This window comes from Papilio xuthus, unplaced genomic scaffold, assembly GCF_000836235.2.
Source record: "Papilio xuthus unplaced genomic scaffold, Pxut_1.1 DF826961.1, whole genome shotgun sequence".
NCBI classification, from domain to species: Eukaryota; Metazoa; Arthropoda; class Insecta; order Lepidoptera; family Papilionidae; genus Papilio; species Papilio xuthus.
The window spans coordinates 90,739-108,816 of NW_013531688.1; the positions used below are offsets into that span (position 1 = coordinate 90,739).

Here is an 18,078-nt window from a genome sequence, read left to right on the forward strand (position 1 = left end):
GGGCGTGCATCTGCGCGAGGTGGTAGAGCGCCAGCACGTGGCCCGACTGCGAGGCCAGGGAGAAGTACTTGTTGGCCTGCTTGAAGTCGCGCCGCACGCCGATGCCGCCTGCGACACGCGACATCACACTTTTATGGAAGAACGGAGCGACCGAGTCGACGCACGCACGTTGCATGATGTCGACTTACCGAAGTACATGAAGCCGAGGTGCAGCTGGCCCTCCACCCAGCCCTGGTTGGCCGCCATGGTGAAGTACTTGAGCGCGGCGGTGGTGTCCCGCGGCACGCCGCGTCCCTGGGGAGCACACGACAGGGATCAGGGTCACAAAGGGCGGTACACGAGGAGAGCGCGGCGAGGAAGGCGCGGTACCTGCAGGTACATGAGGCCGAGCCCGCTCTGGCCGACGGGGTTGTTGAGCTCGGCGGCCTTGCGGAAGTAGCGCAGCGCAGTCTCGTTGTCCGGTTTAACGCCGTCGCCGCCCTCCAGGTAGATCTACGAACGAGAAACAATACGTAAACTCCGTAACGCTGAGCTCACACGACCGGCGCGAGGATCCAACGGGTACCTTTCCTAGGAAGGCGTTTGCGACGGCGTTGCCGGCGTTGGCGGCCTGCTGGAAGTAGTGCTGCGCCTTGCGCACGTCCAGCGTCACGCCGCGCCCGCCCTGGAAGTGCAGCTGGCCCAGGCCCACCTGCGCCTGCACGTCTCCCTTGTCGGCCAGCAGCTGGTAGTACTCGATGAGGTCGGTGTCGAGCGCGCCGCCGCCGCCCTCCGCCTCGTCCAGCAGCCGCACGCGCTGCACCGCCGGCCCGCCGCTCAGCGACACCTTGCCCGCCACTGGCACACGCGCAGGTCACCTCAACAATCTCACCTCGCTCACTAGGCATACTAGGCACACTAGGACAGAGAAGAGGCGCAGCACGTACCTTTGGCGGCGACCTTCATGTACAGCTGCATGGCCTTGGGGCAGGAGGCGGGCACGGTGACGGCGGCCCAGTGCCGGTACGCCAGCGCCATCTGCGCGAAGTCGCTGCCGGCCAGCGCGCCCAGCGTGTAGTGCAGCAGCGCGCGCGCCTGCGACACGCTCACGCCCAGCCCCGTCGCGTGCAGGAACCCCACGCCCTGCGCACCCCACATGCTCTATTGCTTACAACCACTGACATTTAACTCATCATCATGAAACAACGAGGTCTAATGAGGCACTGACAAATCCTCTATGATCAAGTTACTTACAGCGTGAGCGTCTGCGTTCCCTTCATTAGCCAGTTCCTCGAATATTTCCTTGCCCTTGTCGATGTCGAGGTCGACCCCCTCGCCGAAAATGTATGACCAGGCGAGCTGGACCCTGGCAGGGGCGTAGCCGCGCTCCGCTGCGCGCTGCACCTGCTGCACGGCGCCGCTCACGTCCGCAGATCGCCGCTCCAACTTCTGCATAGCGGCGTCGAACAGCTCCTTGGCTAAAATATATTTTAAAAATTATATAATATGTTGCAACAGACAATAACCTTGCTAATATTATAAATGCGAATATTTACATGGATGCATGGATGAATGATTTGATGTTTGTTAGAAGGTATCTCCAGAACTGCTGAGTGGATCTTACTGAAATTCAGCATAGATGTAGAACACAGTCTGGAAAATCTCATAGATTAGTAGTTATTTAGTTTTTAATTCCCGGCAGACAGAGTGGTAAGCAACAGCTAGTGATTTAAACACTATTCATAAGGTATTTGTGTAAATAATAAAATAAAACAATTTAACCTTCTTCTAATTCAGGAGACAACTCTGGTTCTTTTTCTACAGACAAATCTTGTATGATCGAGAAGATGTCTTCATATCCTGTCTCACCTTTCTGTACAATAAATAAATTAAAATAGCAATAAATAAATTTAAAGTTCAAATTGTTAAATAGTATTTAAATTTTAACTAAAATTACTGCCTAACTATATATAAAAGAAAGTAGAGTTAGTTACACTAATTATAATTCAGGAACGGCTTTACCGATATGGCTGAAATTTTATGAGGAGGTAGCTTAGAGCCAGGAGACGGACATAGGATACTATTTATTCATTTTTTTTTTCGAATTTATGCCTTGAAGAGCTGCTTTTTATTTAACTTACTAATATTATAAATGCAAATGTTTAGATGGATGGGTGGGCTACACTAATTAAGTTCTTTTATATATCCACACGGACAGAGTGGCGGGCGACAGCTAGTTTCATATATAAACAAGGTAGTACCTGATGATGAATGTCATGGACCTTGCTGCTCCTTGTGCCGGTATTCAACATGGCTCCTGTTTGTGTCAGAAAGGGATGTCTTTTTATAACTTTCAGGGCATATTTCATTTCCTCCAAATTTTCATCAGAGTTTTTTGTAGGAATCTTAAAGAGTTCTGTTAATCATAAAAATTTATTCCAAAAAATTATGAAATCAATAACATTTAAAATAACAACTTATACATTAGCCAGATCAGTATGAAGATTTCATTTCATATTGAAAATATGTCATTCTCATAGATGAATCATCAAATATTCGTATCATGTCTAAAATTAACAATTCTTCTTTGTTTTGTTCAAATTTCTGATGAATTTTAAAAGTAGGTAAGTTAAACACACATAATATCAATAACATGTTGTAAAAAAAATCAATTAACCTTTTAAAGTGTCCGCTATCTCTTCATCCTTATCAACATTCTGCTTGATTGCATCCGCAGCATTTTGTAGATAAACCAAGTCCTGTTTAAGCCTTGTAAGATACTCCATAGTAGCTTTGGCTTTTGCATCACTGTCCTCAGGAGGATCGGCATCGTCTTCTTCCATTTTCTCCTTGTTCTTACGTTTCTCTGGGCCGAGAAGCTCAGCAGCAGAGAGACTAATACATAAGTAGATTACTAAAAGATGTAAGCGACTCATGTCGTAATAATTGACTTTTAGACCAAAATAAATAATTTTACGTGTCTACGTATAAAGGGATCATTAATTAGAATAACATAGTTTTTAAACCACAAAGTCCCCGAAGAGATTTTTTTGTATCCTAAAATGTACTCTAATTGCAACCGCTAAACATTTCGTTTTAATTTGAATATTTTTGTTTCTTAAACCACAAATACGAAATTAATCTACGCTCTTCTCGAATAAACAGTCCAAAACATCAAAAAACACACGTCAGTTTGAACAACTATCAAATTGTCAAATCGTTATCTAAAGACACTCGTTTAGAAATACTATACTTAACGGAGCAAGTTTTTAAATTCAAAAATCTAATTGATTCCAAATATTCGATAATGAAGTAGCTCACTCTCCTCTATTATAAATACACGAATATTTGTTGGGATCACTAAAAAAACTGAATTCCTTCTTTTTTCAGTAGGTCATGTATCTAAATAATAATTTTTCTTTGATTTTGATAGAATTTGACAAATGACAGCAAATGACAGTAACATATAAATTTTGATTTTGACATATGTTTTTGTTTCTGATTTAAAGTTATGATACTGATAATGTTTTAATATCTTAAATGCTTAAGTTACTAAATGCTGTTAGTACTAATATTAAGTAAATTAAATTTAACTTTAAAAAATGTATCGTTTACCGATTACAAATAAAACGTCTCATACATTTTACAAAATCCACAGGACATTGACGTCCAATAGCATTAGGAACTCTTTCATTGAATACTTTTGTAAAAACCACGGGCATAAGTTTATAAAGTCTAGTTCTGTGGTGCCGTTATGTGACCCCACAGTGCCCTTTGTTAACGCCGGAATGAATCAGGTAATAATAACATTTTTTTTCTAGTCAATTATATGTTGCACTAAATTCGTTATAATTAATATTTCTCTGAGAATTGTAGTATAAGAAGTGATATCGTGCATTTTTCTCAAAATCTCAGTTCAAAGGAGTATTCCTGGGTGTAGTAGAGCCACCATGCGCGAGGGCAGTCAACTCACAGAAGTGTGTGAGAGTTGGTGGCAAACACAATGACCTGGAGGTGGTGGGGATGGATGGTCATCATCACACTTTCTTTGAGATGTTGGGGAACTGGTCCTTTGGCGACTATTATAAGGTAAATAGGACATTATTTTTATCACAAATAGAAGATTTGTGTGTTCAACGTCTTTCCATTGGATGGCGCCACCAGAAAATTAAAAGTACTGGCACATATTGATGCCGTGGGATTTTAATATTTTTATCAAATAGAGAAGTCTTTTGTTTTAAGTATAATTATGAGTCAGTTTTTCCTTAAAGTTCTCATTTATTAAATTGTAGTGTCTTGTTCTATATGTTTTGTGTAAAGTTGTAATGATAAATTCATAATCATTTTGATCAAAGAGTTTATTTATTATTACTTTTATTATAACAATGTCTGAATCTCTAATAAGTTGCTTCAAAAACCAAATTTATTTTTTATAATATATTTTAATTTTTACACAATACAGCTTAACACCATTGACATGTTTACAAATAAATGACATAAGATTAGGAACGTAGGTTATAATCCAAAGTAAGTGTACACAAATGTAAAAAGGATGAAAAGAGCAGATTAAAATTATACATTTCAATAATTTTTCCAATATAACTTATTGTATAATCATAAATTTGATTTCATTGATGTTTTCATAAAATCATATTGCTCTTTGTGTTGACCGCACCTAATTAAAAAGCAAGCTAATATTTTCATTCATAAGAACCTTCCTTTGACAACAAAAAAAAATAGTAAAATTGATCCACCCTTTGGTGGTTATGAGCAAGGAAAATGGGGATTCATTTTTATATATTATGGCTATAATTTAATAAGTTATTCTTTACTTGTAGAAAGAAGCATGTCAAATGGCCTGGGACCTGCTTCTGGGTCCATTTCGCCTGAAACCTGAAGACCTGCTGGTGACATACTTTGGTGGGGATGTTGTTATAGGCTTACAAGAGGACAGAGAGTGCAGAGACATTTGGAGATCACTTGGGTATGTTTAGTTAGGAATGTTATTGTTTGACTATTTGATACAAAGTAATTGTAACAGTTTGTAACGTCAGTGTGCCAGCGAGCAGGCTGCAGGCGCGCGGGGCCTCAGACAACTTCTGGGAGATGGGGGCGACAGGCCCGTGTGGGGCTTGCACCGAGTTGCACTATGTGGGAGCAGATGGCAGCCTCACTGAGATATGGAACCTCGTCTTTATTGATTGTAACAGGTTAGTTTATGTTAAAAAAAATATCCTAATGTTAGTAAAAAGTCTTCACATATTAATTTGAGTGTACGGTCAGAGAAGGCGATGGGTCGGTGAAGCGACTGCGGCGCCAGCACGTGGACACCGGCATGGGTCTGGAGCGCGTCGCCGCGCTGTTGCAAGGGGTGCACTCCAACTATGACACAGATCTCTTCAGGCCATTGATGGATGCCATACACAGGGTAACACAAACTATGTTGTTACAATTATTGATATGTAAAAATTATTGAAAATTAATATAACGATTGTAACAGAACAGCAAAGGAGTGGGCGCGTACAGCGGGAGCTACGAGCCGGACGCGGCACTGGACCAGGCGTACCGGAGGCTGGCGGACCACGCGCGCATGCTCAGCGTCTGTCTCGCAGATGACGTCTTCCCCGTAGCCAGGTCAGCTTTACTCATCAATATGTTTTTAATTTCGCGTTGCATTGGAAGTATATTTTCTATGTATACATCTTTTAATTTTACAGTTTAAATTTGAAACAAATAATGCGTAAATCGTTCAAGATTTGTACGGACGTCTTCCAAAACCCTCAACTCTTGAACCGGCTGTACGCAGAAGTCGCCTCGAGCCTTGGAGATACATATCCAGAGTTGATCGCTAAACAAAACGACGCCAACCTAATCATAGACCATGAGAGAGAGTCGTACGCCAAACTGCGCGCTGATCTCAGGAAGAAATGGAAAGGTCTGATCCAGAAATACCCGGAGGTAGAGACACTGGCTGACATCGAGCTGGCAGGCTTCCCGCTGGGATATACAGAGTTTAAAGAGGTACAAAACTTAACTAACCCACAAAAAATGATATTATATTTGCTGAATAATTGTTTATTTCTATTGTTGAATATTTGAAAAAGATAAATTTAAAGTGTATTCCATCCTATTTGATATTTCAGACAATGTCCAAAATGAAGTGTGCGACAATACCCGGAGAAATAGTATTCAAGTTGTACGACACGCACGGCTTCCCCGAGGATGTCATACAGAGAATAGCCACATTGAACAATGTAGATATTGATAAGAGAGGATTTTGGAATCTCCTCGCTCGCCACAAATCTAAACATAAGACCGCTTTCAAAGAACGAGCGCAGAAGGAGCTCGCCTTCGATAACATTATTGACAGGTTGCTGAAGAGTAACATTACACGGACAGACGACGCTTACAAATATCATTATTTATATGAGAACAATGAGGTACTGTTCCAGCCGCTCCAGTGTAATCTAGTCGCCATTGTGAACGAAGACGGCGAATGGATCGACTTCTTGGATCCGTGCGAAACCGCTCCCTACTATCTAGTCACCGACAGAACTAATTTCTTCTGCGAGGAAGGCGGCCAAGAGGCGGACACCGGCCTCTTGACAATTAGTGATCATGTTTATATGAAAGTGGAGAAAGTGTTCAAAGTGCGCGACTTCGTGTTCCACAAGGGACACTTCGTAGTGAACAGAAGCGGTGGGAGGTGCTACGTGCGGTGCGGGGTGGGGGCGGGGGTGGAGGTGCGGGCGGAGGTGTGCGGGGCGCGGCGCCTGCGTCTCATGCAGCACCACACGGCGACGCACCTGCTGCACGCGGCGCTGCGTCGTCTGCTGCCGCGCACCGCGCTCTGCCAGACCGGCGCCGCCGTCACGCCCGCCGGCCTCGCACTCACGCTCGCTCTCTACGGCGACAAGCTGACGCACCAGGTCTTGCTGGACGCAGAGGAACTCGTCAGGTCGGTGCGGCCCCAAATATCTACATTTTGCATACATTTCATTCATTTTCAAATTATGGACCCTCGATATCGTGTAAACGAGAGAGTGAGCGATGTCGTTGCGCGTGTGTCAGGGCGGCGATCCGCAGCGACGCGCCGGTGTGCACGCGCGTGGTGGACGGCGTGAGGCTGGCGGAGGAGGGCGGAGCGTTACGCGTGCCCGGGGAGGCCTACCCCGAGCGCGGGCTCCGGCTCGTCGTCTGCGAGGCCCCCGGGCTCGTCTCCAGGTTATTACAACAATAAATAAAACGTTTAAAAATCGATCTTTGTAATTGTATATTGAGCGAAGTGCGTGCATCGCCGCAGGGAGCTGTGCTGCGGCACGCACGCGCCGTCCGCCGGCTCGCTGCGGGAGTTCTGCGTGAGTGCGGTGCGCGGCGCCGGCGGCAACGCGCCCACAGTGCACGCGCTCGCTGGAGACGCCGCGCTTCAGGTGCGCCGCGCATCGACGAGCACGAGCTCACGAGTGAACTTAGGACGAATCCGTTTTATATGTCGCGTGTGACGTCACAGGCGCACGAGTTGTTCTGCCACACGGAGAACCTGTGCGAGGTGGCGCGGCTGGGGGAGGCGGGGCGAGTGCGGCGCGAGGCGGGAGAGGCGCGGCGGCGGCTGGAGGCGCTGTGCGGGCGGGGCGCGAGGGGCGGGGCCGCGCCACTCGGGCGCGCCGCCGCCTGCCTGCAGACTCTGCGGCGGCTCGAGGCGCAGCCCGACACCGACACAGATGCCGACACAGAAACCGACACCGACGCCGACACCGACGCCGTGCTGCAGTCAGTGTTCACCGATCGTTGCACACATAACATTTTCAACTTGTGTTCGTTGTAGTTCTATCACGACGAGTCAGCGCCGGCTCACCACCCGAACTATTAAATATGTTTCGATAAGCCCGTAGCGTTCAACTAACGATTAACTCTTCGGCATGTAGACGAGCAGTAATGTTTGCACTGCCGGCAGACGCTTGGCGGAGGCGGAAGTGGCGGAGGCGATGTGCGAGGCGCGGCGGGCGGGGCGCAGGTTCGCGGTGCACTTCGTCCGCAGCTCGTACCTGCTGAGCGGCGAGGGTACGGCCGCCGCGCTGGCCGCGGCCCCCGCTGCGCCCGCCCTGTCCGCCCTGCCCGTGCTGCTGCTGGCCTGCTCCGCCGGCGTGCTGCGCGCCTCCGCCTCCGTGCCGCAGGTCGCTCGCCGGCGCTAGTTGTAACCGTTGCCGCGGAACGTCGTAGCCGAGTGCTGACCGAATGTTGCTTCCGCAGGAGGACGTGTCGGAGGAGTTCAGCGCGGAGAGGTGGGTGTCGTGCGTGGCGCCCGTGCTGGGGGCGGAGGTGCAGGTGCCGGCCGCGCGCGACCCCGCCCTCTACGCGGAGCTGGCCGCCACCAAGGTGACTGTCCCCGCCTGCTGCGCCGCGACTGCTTCGCTAACCCGGCGAATCTTGTTAAAGCCGAGTGTTGTCGGTGCAGGTGAGCCTGATCACGTGCGAGCAGCTGGTGCAAGACGCGATGCGTGTCGCCATCAAATACGCGCAGGCGCACGCGCGCGGTCACGCCCCCGCCGCCGCTCCCGACCACGCCCCCGACCACGCCCCGCCGGGCCAGGACCGACAGCACAACTAGCGACACGGCAACCTCAACCTCAAATATACATAAGTAGTCCACCAGTCTGCTTATAAAATCTTCTATCTGTAAAACTATATTCTTGTTCCAAATTCAACCTCTCCCAAGAAGTTGTGCGAGAATCATGTAGAGAGTATGAAAATGTCTCAAATTAAATAAGTCTATATTGTAGATGGTGTGTACACACACGCGTACTCACAACGTAATGCGCTGTTGATATTTAAGAAAACCTTTACAGCCAATTTTCAATAATAGTTAATGTTAGCTATTTTGGTGGTGACTGAGTCGGTGCTCCAGCTATATAACATAACTTCTATTGTACTTATTTCGTACGCTGTTATAATGATTATATTTAAAATGTATCTTGATTTATTTCTGAAATGTTGTTTTATTTCTTTTATGATTTCACAACTAAAGTAAATGTTCATTTTTTTGTATAATATGTAAAAATTTAAAAATAAAAAGCATTTTTTATGAGTGTCATTTATTTCAATGAAGACAAATATTTACACATCTACTACATATACAACTGTTTCTGAGAAAACACAATTAAAATTAATTTACAGAATAGTCCAATCATAGAAACATTAAAGTAACCTGCTGCATTACAAACACAACACATCATGTATATCGCTCGATCACAGTCAAATTCAAGTTTTCATTTTTAGTTCATTCTATACAAAGAAAAACACAACGTGTCATCACTTGTTCACAACTTGACATTAGACATCAATTCCACTGAACACTTGTCACAAGAGGTGCAGGCTTGTGGAGAAGCGCATGTGCTAGTGGTTGTCCATGTACTGCAGCTCGGAGAGCAGCAGCACGGTGGTGGGCAGCGGCCGCGGCTGCGGGGACAGGATCGTCATCGTCTGCCGCTCAGGGTCCACCGCAGTCCTGCAACATGCACCATTACATTATACACTAAACATGTTTTCTTCTAATAAGACAGTGAGTGATGTTTAAGTGGTTAAGACTGACACGCAGACGAAGCCGGCGAGGTTGCAGTGCGGCACCTGGTCGTCGGGCTCGGCGGCGAAGGAGACGGCGAGCAGGCGGTGCTGCAGGGCGGGCCCGGGGGACACGCCCACCAGCTTGGTGAGCGCCTCCTCCGCGCGCATGCCCAGCGGCATGCACGAGTCCGGCAGAGACGGCGCCCCCACCTGCCCGCACACACAATAACACACAATTTTTAAAAACGCTGCTTCTATTATTGTGGAAAAACATGTAGTAACGCACCTTATATATCTTGAGGTCTGAGTACTTGACGTCGAAGGAGTGAGGGTAGTAAGGCGTGCGGCGCCCGTAGAAGTACTCCCGGATGCGAGCGTCCCTCCCCTCCGCGCGCTGCGCCGGCGACCGCTCCGCCACCTGCAACACACAGTTCTATACTGACTTGTTTCATCATTCAATCGACCTAAAATAATTCAAATTCAACTTACTCCTCCACTTTTGGGCAGATACACGACTTTCACAAACTTGGGCATATCTCGTTTTAGTTCATTATATAATCTCTCATTGTCCAACACTAATATAACATCCACCTGAAAAATATGATTAATTTTATATTTTATTTATTAGTAAACAATTAGCAGATGTATAAGGCAATAGTCGAAGCACCTCGAATGCCTGTGCGGCGTGAGTGAGCACCTTGTAGCCCGCACCCTTGATCCAGCCACAGGTATTGATGATCACTCCTGATGTTGATGCTGCAGTCAATACACAAGTGAATAGCCAGTTACAGCAGTCATAACTAAGCACTGTTGTCAACAATCAAATGCAAATAAGTATAACCTATTTGAGGATATTTGTTTTCTTAAATATATAACTTACAGAGAAAATACTGCATACTACAAGAAAATATTGCAGATCAGGAGTTATAATTTTGGTATCAGTACCTTTTTTGTTATTTTCACACCTCTCAGCGATGACCTCAGCCAGCCGGGAGACAATTGTGTTGTAGAGCTCTATATTCTCTTCTGGAGACTTGTGGCCAAAGTGGTACACCAGCGGGGCCTGCTGGCTGAAACCCTCTTCAATGGACGCCGGACGCTCCACAAGGAGCGCACCTACACGATATTCAGTTAAATAATTATTAAATTTTATTTAATTTAATCTACTTTTTATTAGCAAATTTTAGAATGATTACCAATAGTCCCTGGGACACTAATGTGACCTTGGCCAACATCTAGGTCCACATAAATAGGTCTGCGGCCCATCCGCACCGCATAGTTGAGCAACAGACGTGTGAGTGTGGACTTGCCCACATCCCCTGGGCCCACGATCATGGTGACAGGGCCCCGTGTGTTCTCTTGCTCTGCAGCAACCCTTTGCTGCTCCAATGCCGCATGAACATTTAGATAGATAACCTGGAACAATAATCATAGTTTAAAAAAATTATGAACAAGTGCATATATAACAAAAAGAAGTGTGCTTTTATTTAACTTAAAAAAAAGAATATTTTTACTATCCTTAACTTAATCTTTCTAGTGATTCTTTCCTCCGCTCAATTTCCTAAGCTATATCCTTGCTATTGCAAAACAGCACCAATATAACTTAAACACACTATACCATTGGCGTCTCCTTCGCCACATAACTAACTTCTGTCCTGCCTCTGAGCTCTACTATGCAGCCGTGCCACGTAAACACAGCAACCTTAGCACCTGTATGAAATTCATATGGCTTCCCCTTCACCAACTCTGTCCCAAACAGCTCAGCGTAGCCACTTTTAACCTATGAATTAAATTATACCTTTAAAGTATTAAACAGTTTCTGTGAAAATATAGTTTTAAACCTGCTATTTGAATGTAATACCTCAAGAACTACTTTTTCATTTTTTGACTCTACTTCAAAACGAAGTTCAGAATTTGGCTCAAGTTTAAATTCTTGCAACTGAACTTCTGTCATTGTAAGTTTTTTAAAAATGAAAAGAAATAAGAACCGTTATGTTATTAAATCCTAAAATACAAATAAGAATGGAAACGCAATTCAATATAACAACAAAAATATTTCGTTTTGAGTAAAGTTTTGAATTTGATGCCAGGTTGACAGTGATTGACAAATTCTGTCAATTCACAGATTAGACAGATAAAGGTTAAAAAATGTTTCGACTAACACACACCAAAATAGCCGATATTTTGAGAACTAGAAATAAATACATTAATTGTAGTAATATTGATATTCTCCACTATGTATAATACAATAGACTTCTATTTATTTAAAGAATTAAATTCAAAATAAATATCATCAAATACGCGAACGCATCTATGAGTGTGAATGACGCGCGTGTGCTAAATTTGAAAGACGAAGAAATGGATCTATCAAAATTGTAATATTTTACCTAAAACAAACAAAACTCTCAAAAAATTGTAACACAATTCAGAAATGTGAAATTTTCAGTGTTCAAAAGATCTTCGACCGGAAAACATCGGCGAAGAAAATTGATTGTCAGAATCGTAAGTAATATTGTTATAAAAATTATATGAATGACGTGAAAAGCAATTTGTAAAATTTCGCTATTACCGCATAAAGATATCGATTTTTGTATGTTTTGGCGTATACGGTGTTGTGAAAACGCTTCCGCTATGTACTGCTTGCGCGACTGGCGCAAATAACTTTGGATTACTACAAATATAAATTATTAAGAATTTGACAATAACCGCCGCTGGTCTGTTGAAAATTTATTTATTTAATACAGTATATATTATTATTTGCAATAGGATAATTAATACCATTATAATTAAATTTTATTAATAAAGTTGTCGTGTTGTTTGGTAAGAGGCATGCAGGGCAGGAAGACCAGCGCATCCAATTTTAAGGTACCCTCTGATGACTTTCCCAAAGTACACACAAAATGCAACCACGTCCGTCCACACACCAGGTTAATATATGTATTTATATATCATTTGAGAAACATACATACAACCATTAACCACTTTCAAAATTCATACAGTTTTTCTGTAATTACTGTTGAATTTCGTTTTTTTAATCATGTTTACTTTACATATTATTTATGATTTTGATGTCCATTCCGTCCGTATACACATCAGCACACTTTTATACTTACATGGAAGCAGAGGCTGAGCAATCTCACACCATCTTTATAATTCTTTACATGTTTTAATTATTTTTTATATATACAATATCATTTTATATATTTACAGTCAAAGTTTATTTTTAAAAGACAGAATGACTTAGAAACTCTCTGATATTCACAAGGGAAATAAATGCTTAACCAAGGTAGAAATATTATAACATCACAAATATTGAATACCATCATTTAATAGATTTTGGTTTAGATGTTTCAATTAAAATGGGTAACATCGGAGCTAGGTTTTATAAAATACCTGTTCTAATTATTGAAGTCATAAAGATGACAGTAGGTTCCTTATAGATATTAAATTCAATACCTGAATATTGATTCTTTTACATTGATTTAGATTCTTATCACTTTTAAATTCTAATAGGATCCTAGTTAGAACTAGATTTTCTATTTTAAATTTATAAGAAGAATATAGCAAAAATTATTTAGGTGAGTTTTTATCAAGGCGGCTTATGCTATGTCAAACAAGGTTATGCCATGCAGCTTGTTGAATTGCTTTATGTTGAGCATGACAACACTTGTCCTTCGTATTACCTCATCGCTATTTATTTTATTTTATCTAAGATTTATATATTATATTTGTCTTTATGAATGAAAGCATGTTTCTGAATTTTTATAACTTAGTACCTGTAGCTAGTATTTAAATCAAATTCTGTTAATTTCTGTGACTTGTTTGAATGGAAGAATTTTTGTATATATGGATTACTGAGATGGTTATAATATAATTATATGAGAAGGAAGTGAAAGTTCATTTGATGTGTTTCATACCAGAGAATAGAATGTTCTTAGATTATAAATGCATTATTTGTTATTCAATTATTATGATATCTAAACATGCTGTTATAAAATAGTTATAATATTCAACTTTGAAAATCCCATTCAATAAGATGTGTTCGCGTAATGCAGAGTACTGCATTGTGGCGGTAGTCATGCAGTCGTAATGCGGGAACCGCCGCTAAATACACGCCAGTCGCTAACCTCGCTAGATAACTTAAAAAGTTCTAATGAATATAGATTAGAACTTGTTTATAATACACAGATATAAGTTACATTAATGATTAGTTCAGGCACATTTTTTTATGATGCAATTATTTTATGAAGGTAGATATAAGCTCAGAAAAAAAATTAGGCAGGTAACATCGCGGGAATTTTGTCATGTAATGAGGATTAAAAACATTGGTATATATTTTGTGAATACAAAATAATCCTGATAAAGGAAAAGTTTTTAAGTACCTACTCATAAAAACTAAGAACTAATAAAGAACTTTATCCTGTACCACGTACGAACCTCCCCCTGATGAGCGACTTATCACGCTACTTAAAGTCGGAATCGTGTTAGGTCATGAAATAAATAAAAACCATCCTGGTGCGGGTTCGATTTTAGATATTTTTATTGTAGCTATACCTTTTTAGTTGTAATAAATTCATTATAAATAGTTGTATTAAATTTTAGTGCTCCATCCCACCCATTCCTAAGAAGTAGTATGGAAAGGTATGTACATTTTGATTTCGAAAATATATTGACAGCCACCCTTTAGTTTTTGTGTAGTTCAATCCAAAATATGCGTGGGGTATTGTGGCAACGGTGAGAGACAGCCATAGCAACCCCCTTCACGGCAATGGGTCGCTAGCGGCGGCGCCAGCATTTACTTCAGTCGTCTCCGGCCCGCCGACCGCGACCGACAGCGGACGACGGTGCCACCGAAAAGCGCGCGAAATTGTTAATTAAGCGACACGGCGCCTGTCAATTCCCTCTCCCCCGCAGCCGCTGAGGCGTTTCCGCACGCTGACTCAGTCTATTGTCTGATCCACATTCATGGGCAAAATTTTTGTGTGAGTACGCAATGAATTACTTATGTAAATGTTATTCAATTGTAACGTCGATTAGAATCTTAATAATGAACGATCAACATTGTATACATTTAAACATCCTATTGAGTTTAAGAAATCGGAAATAATTAAATAACATTTATAATTTTCTAAACATAAAAAATAAAAGTTTTCTATCGAGTGGATAAGAGTAGATTTCGATTGTGCTATATAAATAAGTATATAGGATATATTTTAATATACAAAATAGTATGTAAATTATCAAGTAAGTAATTATTTCGTTGTGCTCAGGCTGTATCAGTGAGCGGGCGCGGAGAGCGCGGCGAGCGCGAGCGGTGTCAAGCGTTTTCACATTGCTATGGTGATGAGGGGAGGTGCGGGGGCGGCACTCGGAGAAACATTTGCATGTCCACCGGTGTCTTGCACTTATTTCAAGCATTACTAATGTTTCTCTAATAAAGTTGATCCGATATTTTGACAAAATTTGAGTTACATATAGCAGAAACAAGCATGCCATAAGTTACCGTTGTAATAAGTCACCAACTGGAATCTCCTTAACTGTACAAAATACATTGACATGTTGCCGTGTGTAGTCGGTTAAGGGCCGAGCTAATCCTCCTGTAGCTGGCAGCAAGGGCAATGCCGTGCGCTAGTTTACAATCTGTTTAAGGTAAGGTCAGTGAGACTCCGGCAGTGCGAGAGCGAGGCGTAACACAGCGCCTGCGCCCAACTGAAAGTTGTCTGTCTGCCCGCTATCTTGAAGCTGAGATCGCTCGCTATCGGTACTCGGCGTATCGTATCGTTAGCGTGAACTCTTTCCACTTACCTTGCGGCAATTTGGTGAAAGCTCCACTTTTAATTAAATTGCAAATTTACATAAAATCGCGTTTAAAATGTTTACAGAATCGTGTCGTCATTTCTACTTGCAGCTGTATGCATAGATTAATTTAATTATGGTTTGCAATTAAAGTTATCTTCAACAGAATATTTTTTCTAAGATAACATCTGCACAAGGTCTCAGTAAAACTTTGCAAAGTATTAATTGCAGCAGTACTGGAAGAAAAATAAATGTACAGAATGATTTGAGTGTAGTGTTGATTTATCGCAGATGTTATCAAGTTGTGTGATGTTCAGCTCATAACCCGTAGCTCAGTAAATCAGGATAGCACATTTCTATTAGCAGCCCCCGTTCCTTCGCCTCGTTAAACTTTTCAATTTCATGCATCGTTACCATTTATGGAAATTACTGGGTACCGTAAATCGCTATGCAAATAAAATATTTAGCTGTCTTAATGACTAATTTATCAGCGTTTAACAGGAAAAAGGTAAAAAGAGACGGCCTACAAACCAGATTATCGTTGAATTTTGATCCTATATACTCAATCAAATCAAACAGTGAGCCCTTATAACTATGCACGCAAATTTTTAACTGTAGTTAACAAGTGAATCAGCTTGCAAAAGATTTTTTTATATTATATCATAAGGTGGCAAACGATCGAGCGGTCACCTGAAATCGCTGAAATAGCGAAGTGACCGTTGCCCATAGACATACGCAATTGCATATGCGTTGCCTACCTTTAGTCGACGGAGAAGAGGATGCACAGGAAGAAAATATTTTCCCTTCCTATGCATACTCTCATCCGGAAGTCCACTTCCACTTTCCATCCTTTCCGTAGAAGAAAAAGGCTAGGAAGAGAAAGAGGAGAAAATTAAGCCTCCGGGACGCATACTCATCAGACGAAACGCGGAATTGCTTCCACTTGATGCCTGTCTTCTGTGTGGTCGTGGTATTTTACCGGGCGAGCCGGGCCAATTCTTGCGAAGATGTTAAAGCGGGCTCTACCGCTGTTAGCGGGTACTACCACTGTTAGCGGGCTCTACCGCTGTTAGCGGGTTCTACCACTGTTAGCGGGCTCTACCACTGTTAGCGGGCTCTACCACTGTTAGCGGGCTCTACCACTGTTAGATTGGTATTGGTCGTGTAACGCTGCGGCTACAGCACCGGCGGCAGCGGGGGCGGAAGCGGACGTTGCCATTGGCACAGACTGCAGCTGCAGCAGTTGGGCAATGCTTCCTCTATTGGTTGCAGCATAGACATAAGTTTCTACATGAAGTATTAAATTATTATTAACATGAAACTTCAATTTTTACTATGAGACTAATAATAATATCTCATTATTTTTTGCAGTGGTTATTGATTTATTACAAATCCTTTATCGAGCCCGCAAACATTATTATTGCATGAACTGGTACTATTAAGTGAGTATAGTGTGGTAGTCTCCGACGTGAACCGTATGTGCGGTATCCAGGCAATTTAGTGCACGCGACTTGTACCTAGGGCTGGCCCTAGCAGTTATCGCGCGTTATACATCCCAGATTGGACACGCAACGACGACGCGTGTGGTGCGGAGATAATCCGCGCCGCAGCGACAGAGGAAATATTTTTATGACGATGAGTCATTCATTCGCCTCCTCGATCTTTAATTAGACATTTTCACTCACCCTTGAGGGATACAAAATACATTGGCTAAGAATAATAATAGTACTCGAAATACTCTTTTGTCTTAATTGACTCATTACTAATTTTCAAGTCAAGTCATTATGAAGCTTGATACTAATAGGTTTTTTTGTCTCAGAGAGCATGCCTATGATCGCTAAGGATACCATCCTTGGTAACCATGACAACGCGGTGTGTGCTCACATTGTACATTGTACTTACCAAAACTTGTACTTACAAGTGATAAAATTATTAATTTACAATGAAACATTAGTAAACGCTTTTTTTCATTAGTTATTAGTGTTCGTCTAATACACAGAGTAATTAGAACACAGTACCTAAATTGGAAGTAGTTAAGGTACTGCATTTGGGTTACTGCACGTTATAGCAACATTTCAAAAGAGAGCAGGAGTCGCAGGTTTCGGAAACAATAGAGTGCTCTGAAGAGCTCTGTGCATTATTCATTCGTGCAGTATGTATGTACTACACACGAGCTTTTGTACCAACACGACTTCTCCGCACTCTGAGTGTGCAATTTTCATTAACCCATTGAAATCGATATTCGTACGTTGTATAAAACAAAATGGTAAATACATGAAAATGAAGTTCATTTTTATGCCACACAAGAACAAAAAACAATAAAAAGAGTATTGTTTTTTTCTTTTTAAACTGATGCATATTGTAATTGATGCGATGTGTTTTAGCGCAACATTGTCTTAACTTTACATAATTCCCACGTTGCAATTAACTTTGTGAACAGTTTCGCGTTCTAAACTGTCGTTCACTTTGAAAAAAATAAATAAAAAAGTATTAACCATATAGAAAGAAATAAATAAACATTAAAGGAATGACGATATTTATATTCACTGTGTGTTTCTGACGAACTTTATAAACTATTGTACATTTTGTAGGTATTTAAAACGCAGTGTAAACCCACATTGTAAGTTTGTTTGATGTTTTCTGTGTATAGCGAGTGTCCATTAGGATTCAGCTCAGAGCGCACTAAGCCATGTAGGGCGGCTGCACGCGCCGAGCACCACCATCTTTCCCCCCCCCCCCCCC

General features: G+C 42.4%; 4 protein-coding genes across 5 annotated transcripts in view; 2 read left to right on the forward strand and 2 right to left on the reverse strand.

The window, feature by feature from the left end:
- Nucleotides 1-3,187, reverse strand: part of Hrd3 (HMG-coA reductase degradation 3) — a 4,774-nt gene extending 1,587 nt beyond the window's left edge. Inside the window, exons 1-9 of the mRNA XM_013315017.1 lie at nt 2,657-3,187; nt 2,241-2,395; nt 1,762-1,852; nt 1,234-1,457; nt 927-1,122; nt 566-837; nt 370-492; nt 189-294; nt 5-108 (exon numbers count right to left, since the gene is read on the reverse strand). Coding sequence (XP_013170471.1) covers nt 5-108; nt 189-294; nt 370-492; nt 566-837; nt 927-1,122; nt 1,234-1,457; nt 1,762-1,852; nt 2,241-2,395; nt 2,657-2,915 — 1,530 coding nt within the window. The 5' untranslated portion in view covers nt 2,916-3,187. The remainder of the gene's footprint in view (nt 1-4; nt 109-188; nt 295-369; nt 493-565; nt 838-926; nt 1,123-1,233; nt 1,458-1,761; nt 1,853-2,240; nt 2,396-2,656) is intronic.
- A 279-nt stretch (nt 3,188-3,466) lies between these two features.
- AlaRS-m (alanine--tRNA ligase, mitochondrial) lies at nt 3,467-8,990 on the forward strand. The gene is made up of 15 exons (XM_013315656.1): nt 3,467-3,776; nt 3,895-4,068; nt 4,818-4,963; nt 5,034-5,189; nt 5,263-5,407; nt 5,480-5,613; nt 5,697-6,000; nt 6,123-6,937; nt 7,051-7,203; nt 7,283-7,409; nt 7,490-7,688; nt 7,726-7,741; nt 7,913-8,153; nt 8,230-8,355; nt 8,435-8,990. Exons 1-15 carry the CDS (start codon nt 3,582-3,584, stop codon nt 8,585-8,587), a joined length of 3,084 nt encoding a protein of 1,027 aa, XP_013171110.1. The 5' UTR covers nt 3,467-3,581; the 3' UTR covers nt 8,588-8,990.
- Nucleotides 8,991-9,066: 76 nt separating this feature from the next.
- On the reverse strand, nt 9,067-11,614 carry cbc (protein CLP1 homolog). 2 transcript variants are annotated; one of them, XM_013315086.1, is made up of 9 exons: nt 11,402-11,614; nt 11,189-11,320; nt 10,737-10,956; nt 10,486-10,656; nt 10,208-10,296; nt 10,030-10,131; nt 9,827-9,958; nt 9,569-9,750; nt 9,067-9,484 (listed from the first exon to the last, which is right to left on the reverse strand). In XM_013315086.1, the coding sequence occupies exons 1-9, from the start codon at nt 11,492-11,494 to the stop codon at nt 9,373-9,375; spliced, it is 1,233 nt and encodes a 410-aa protein (XP_013170540.1). In that variant the 5' UTR covers nt 11,495-11,614; the 3' UTR covers nt 9,067-9,372. The 2 variants fall into 2 exon arrangements, with proteins under 2 accessions (XP_013170540.1, XP_013170539.1); XM_013315085.1 differs by having other exon boundaries at nt 11,159-11,320; nt 11,402-11,610.
- Nucleotides 11,615-14,162: 2,548 nt separating this feature from the next.
- The window catches only part of TTLL5 (Tubulin tyrosine ligase-like 5), a 9,944-nt gene continuing 6,028 nt past the window's right edge, over nt 14,163-18,078 (forward strand). The window contains exon 1 of the mRNA XM_013315018.1: nt 14,163-14,522. Coding sequence (XP_013170472.1) covers nt 14,506-14,522 — 17 coding nt within the window. The 5' untranslated portion in view covers nt 14,163-14,505. The remainder of the gene's footprint in view (nt 14,523-18,078) is intronic.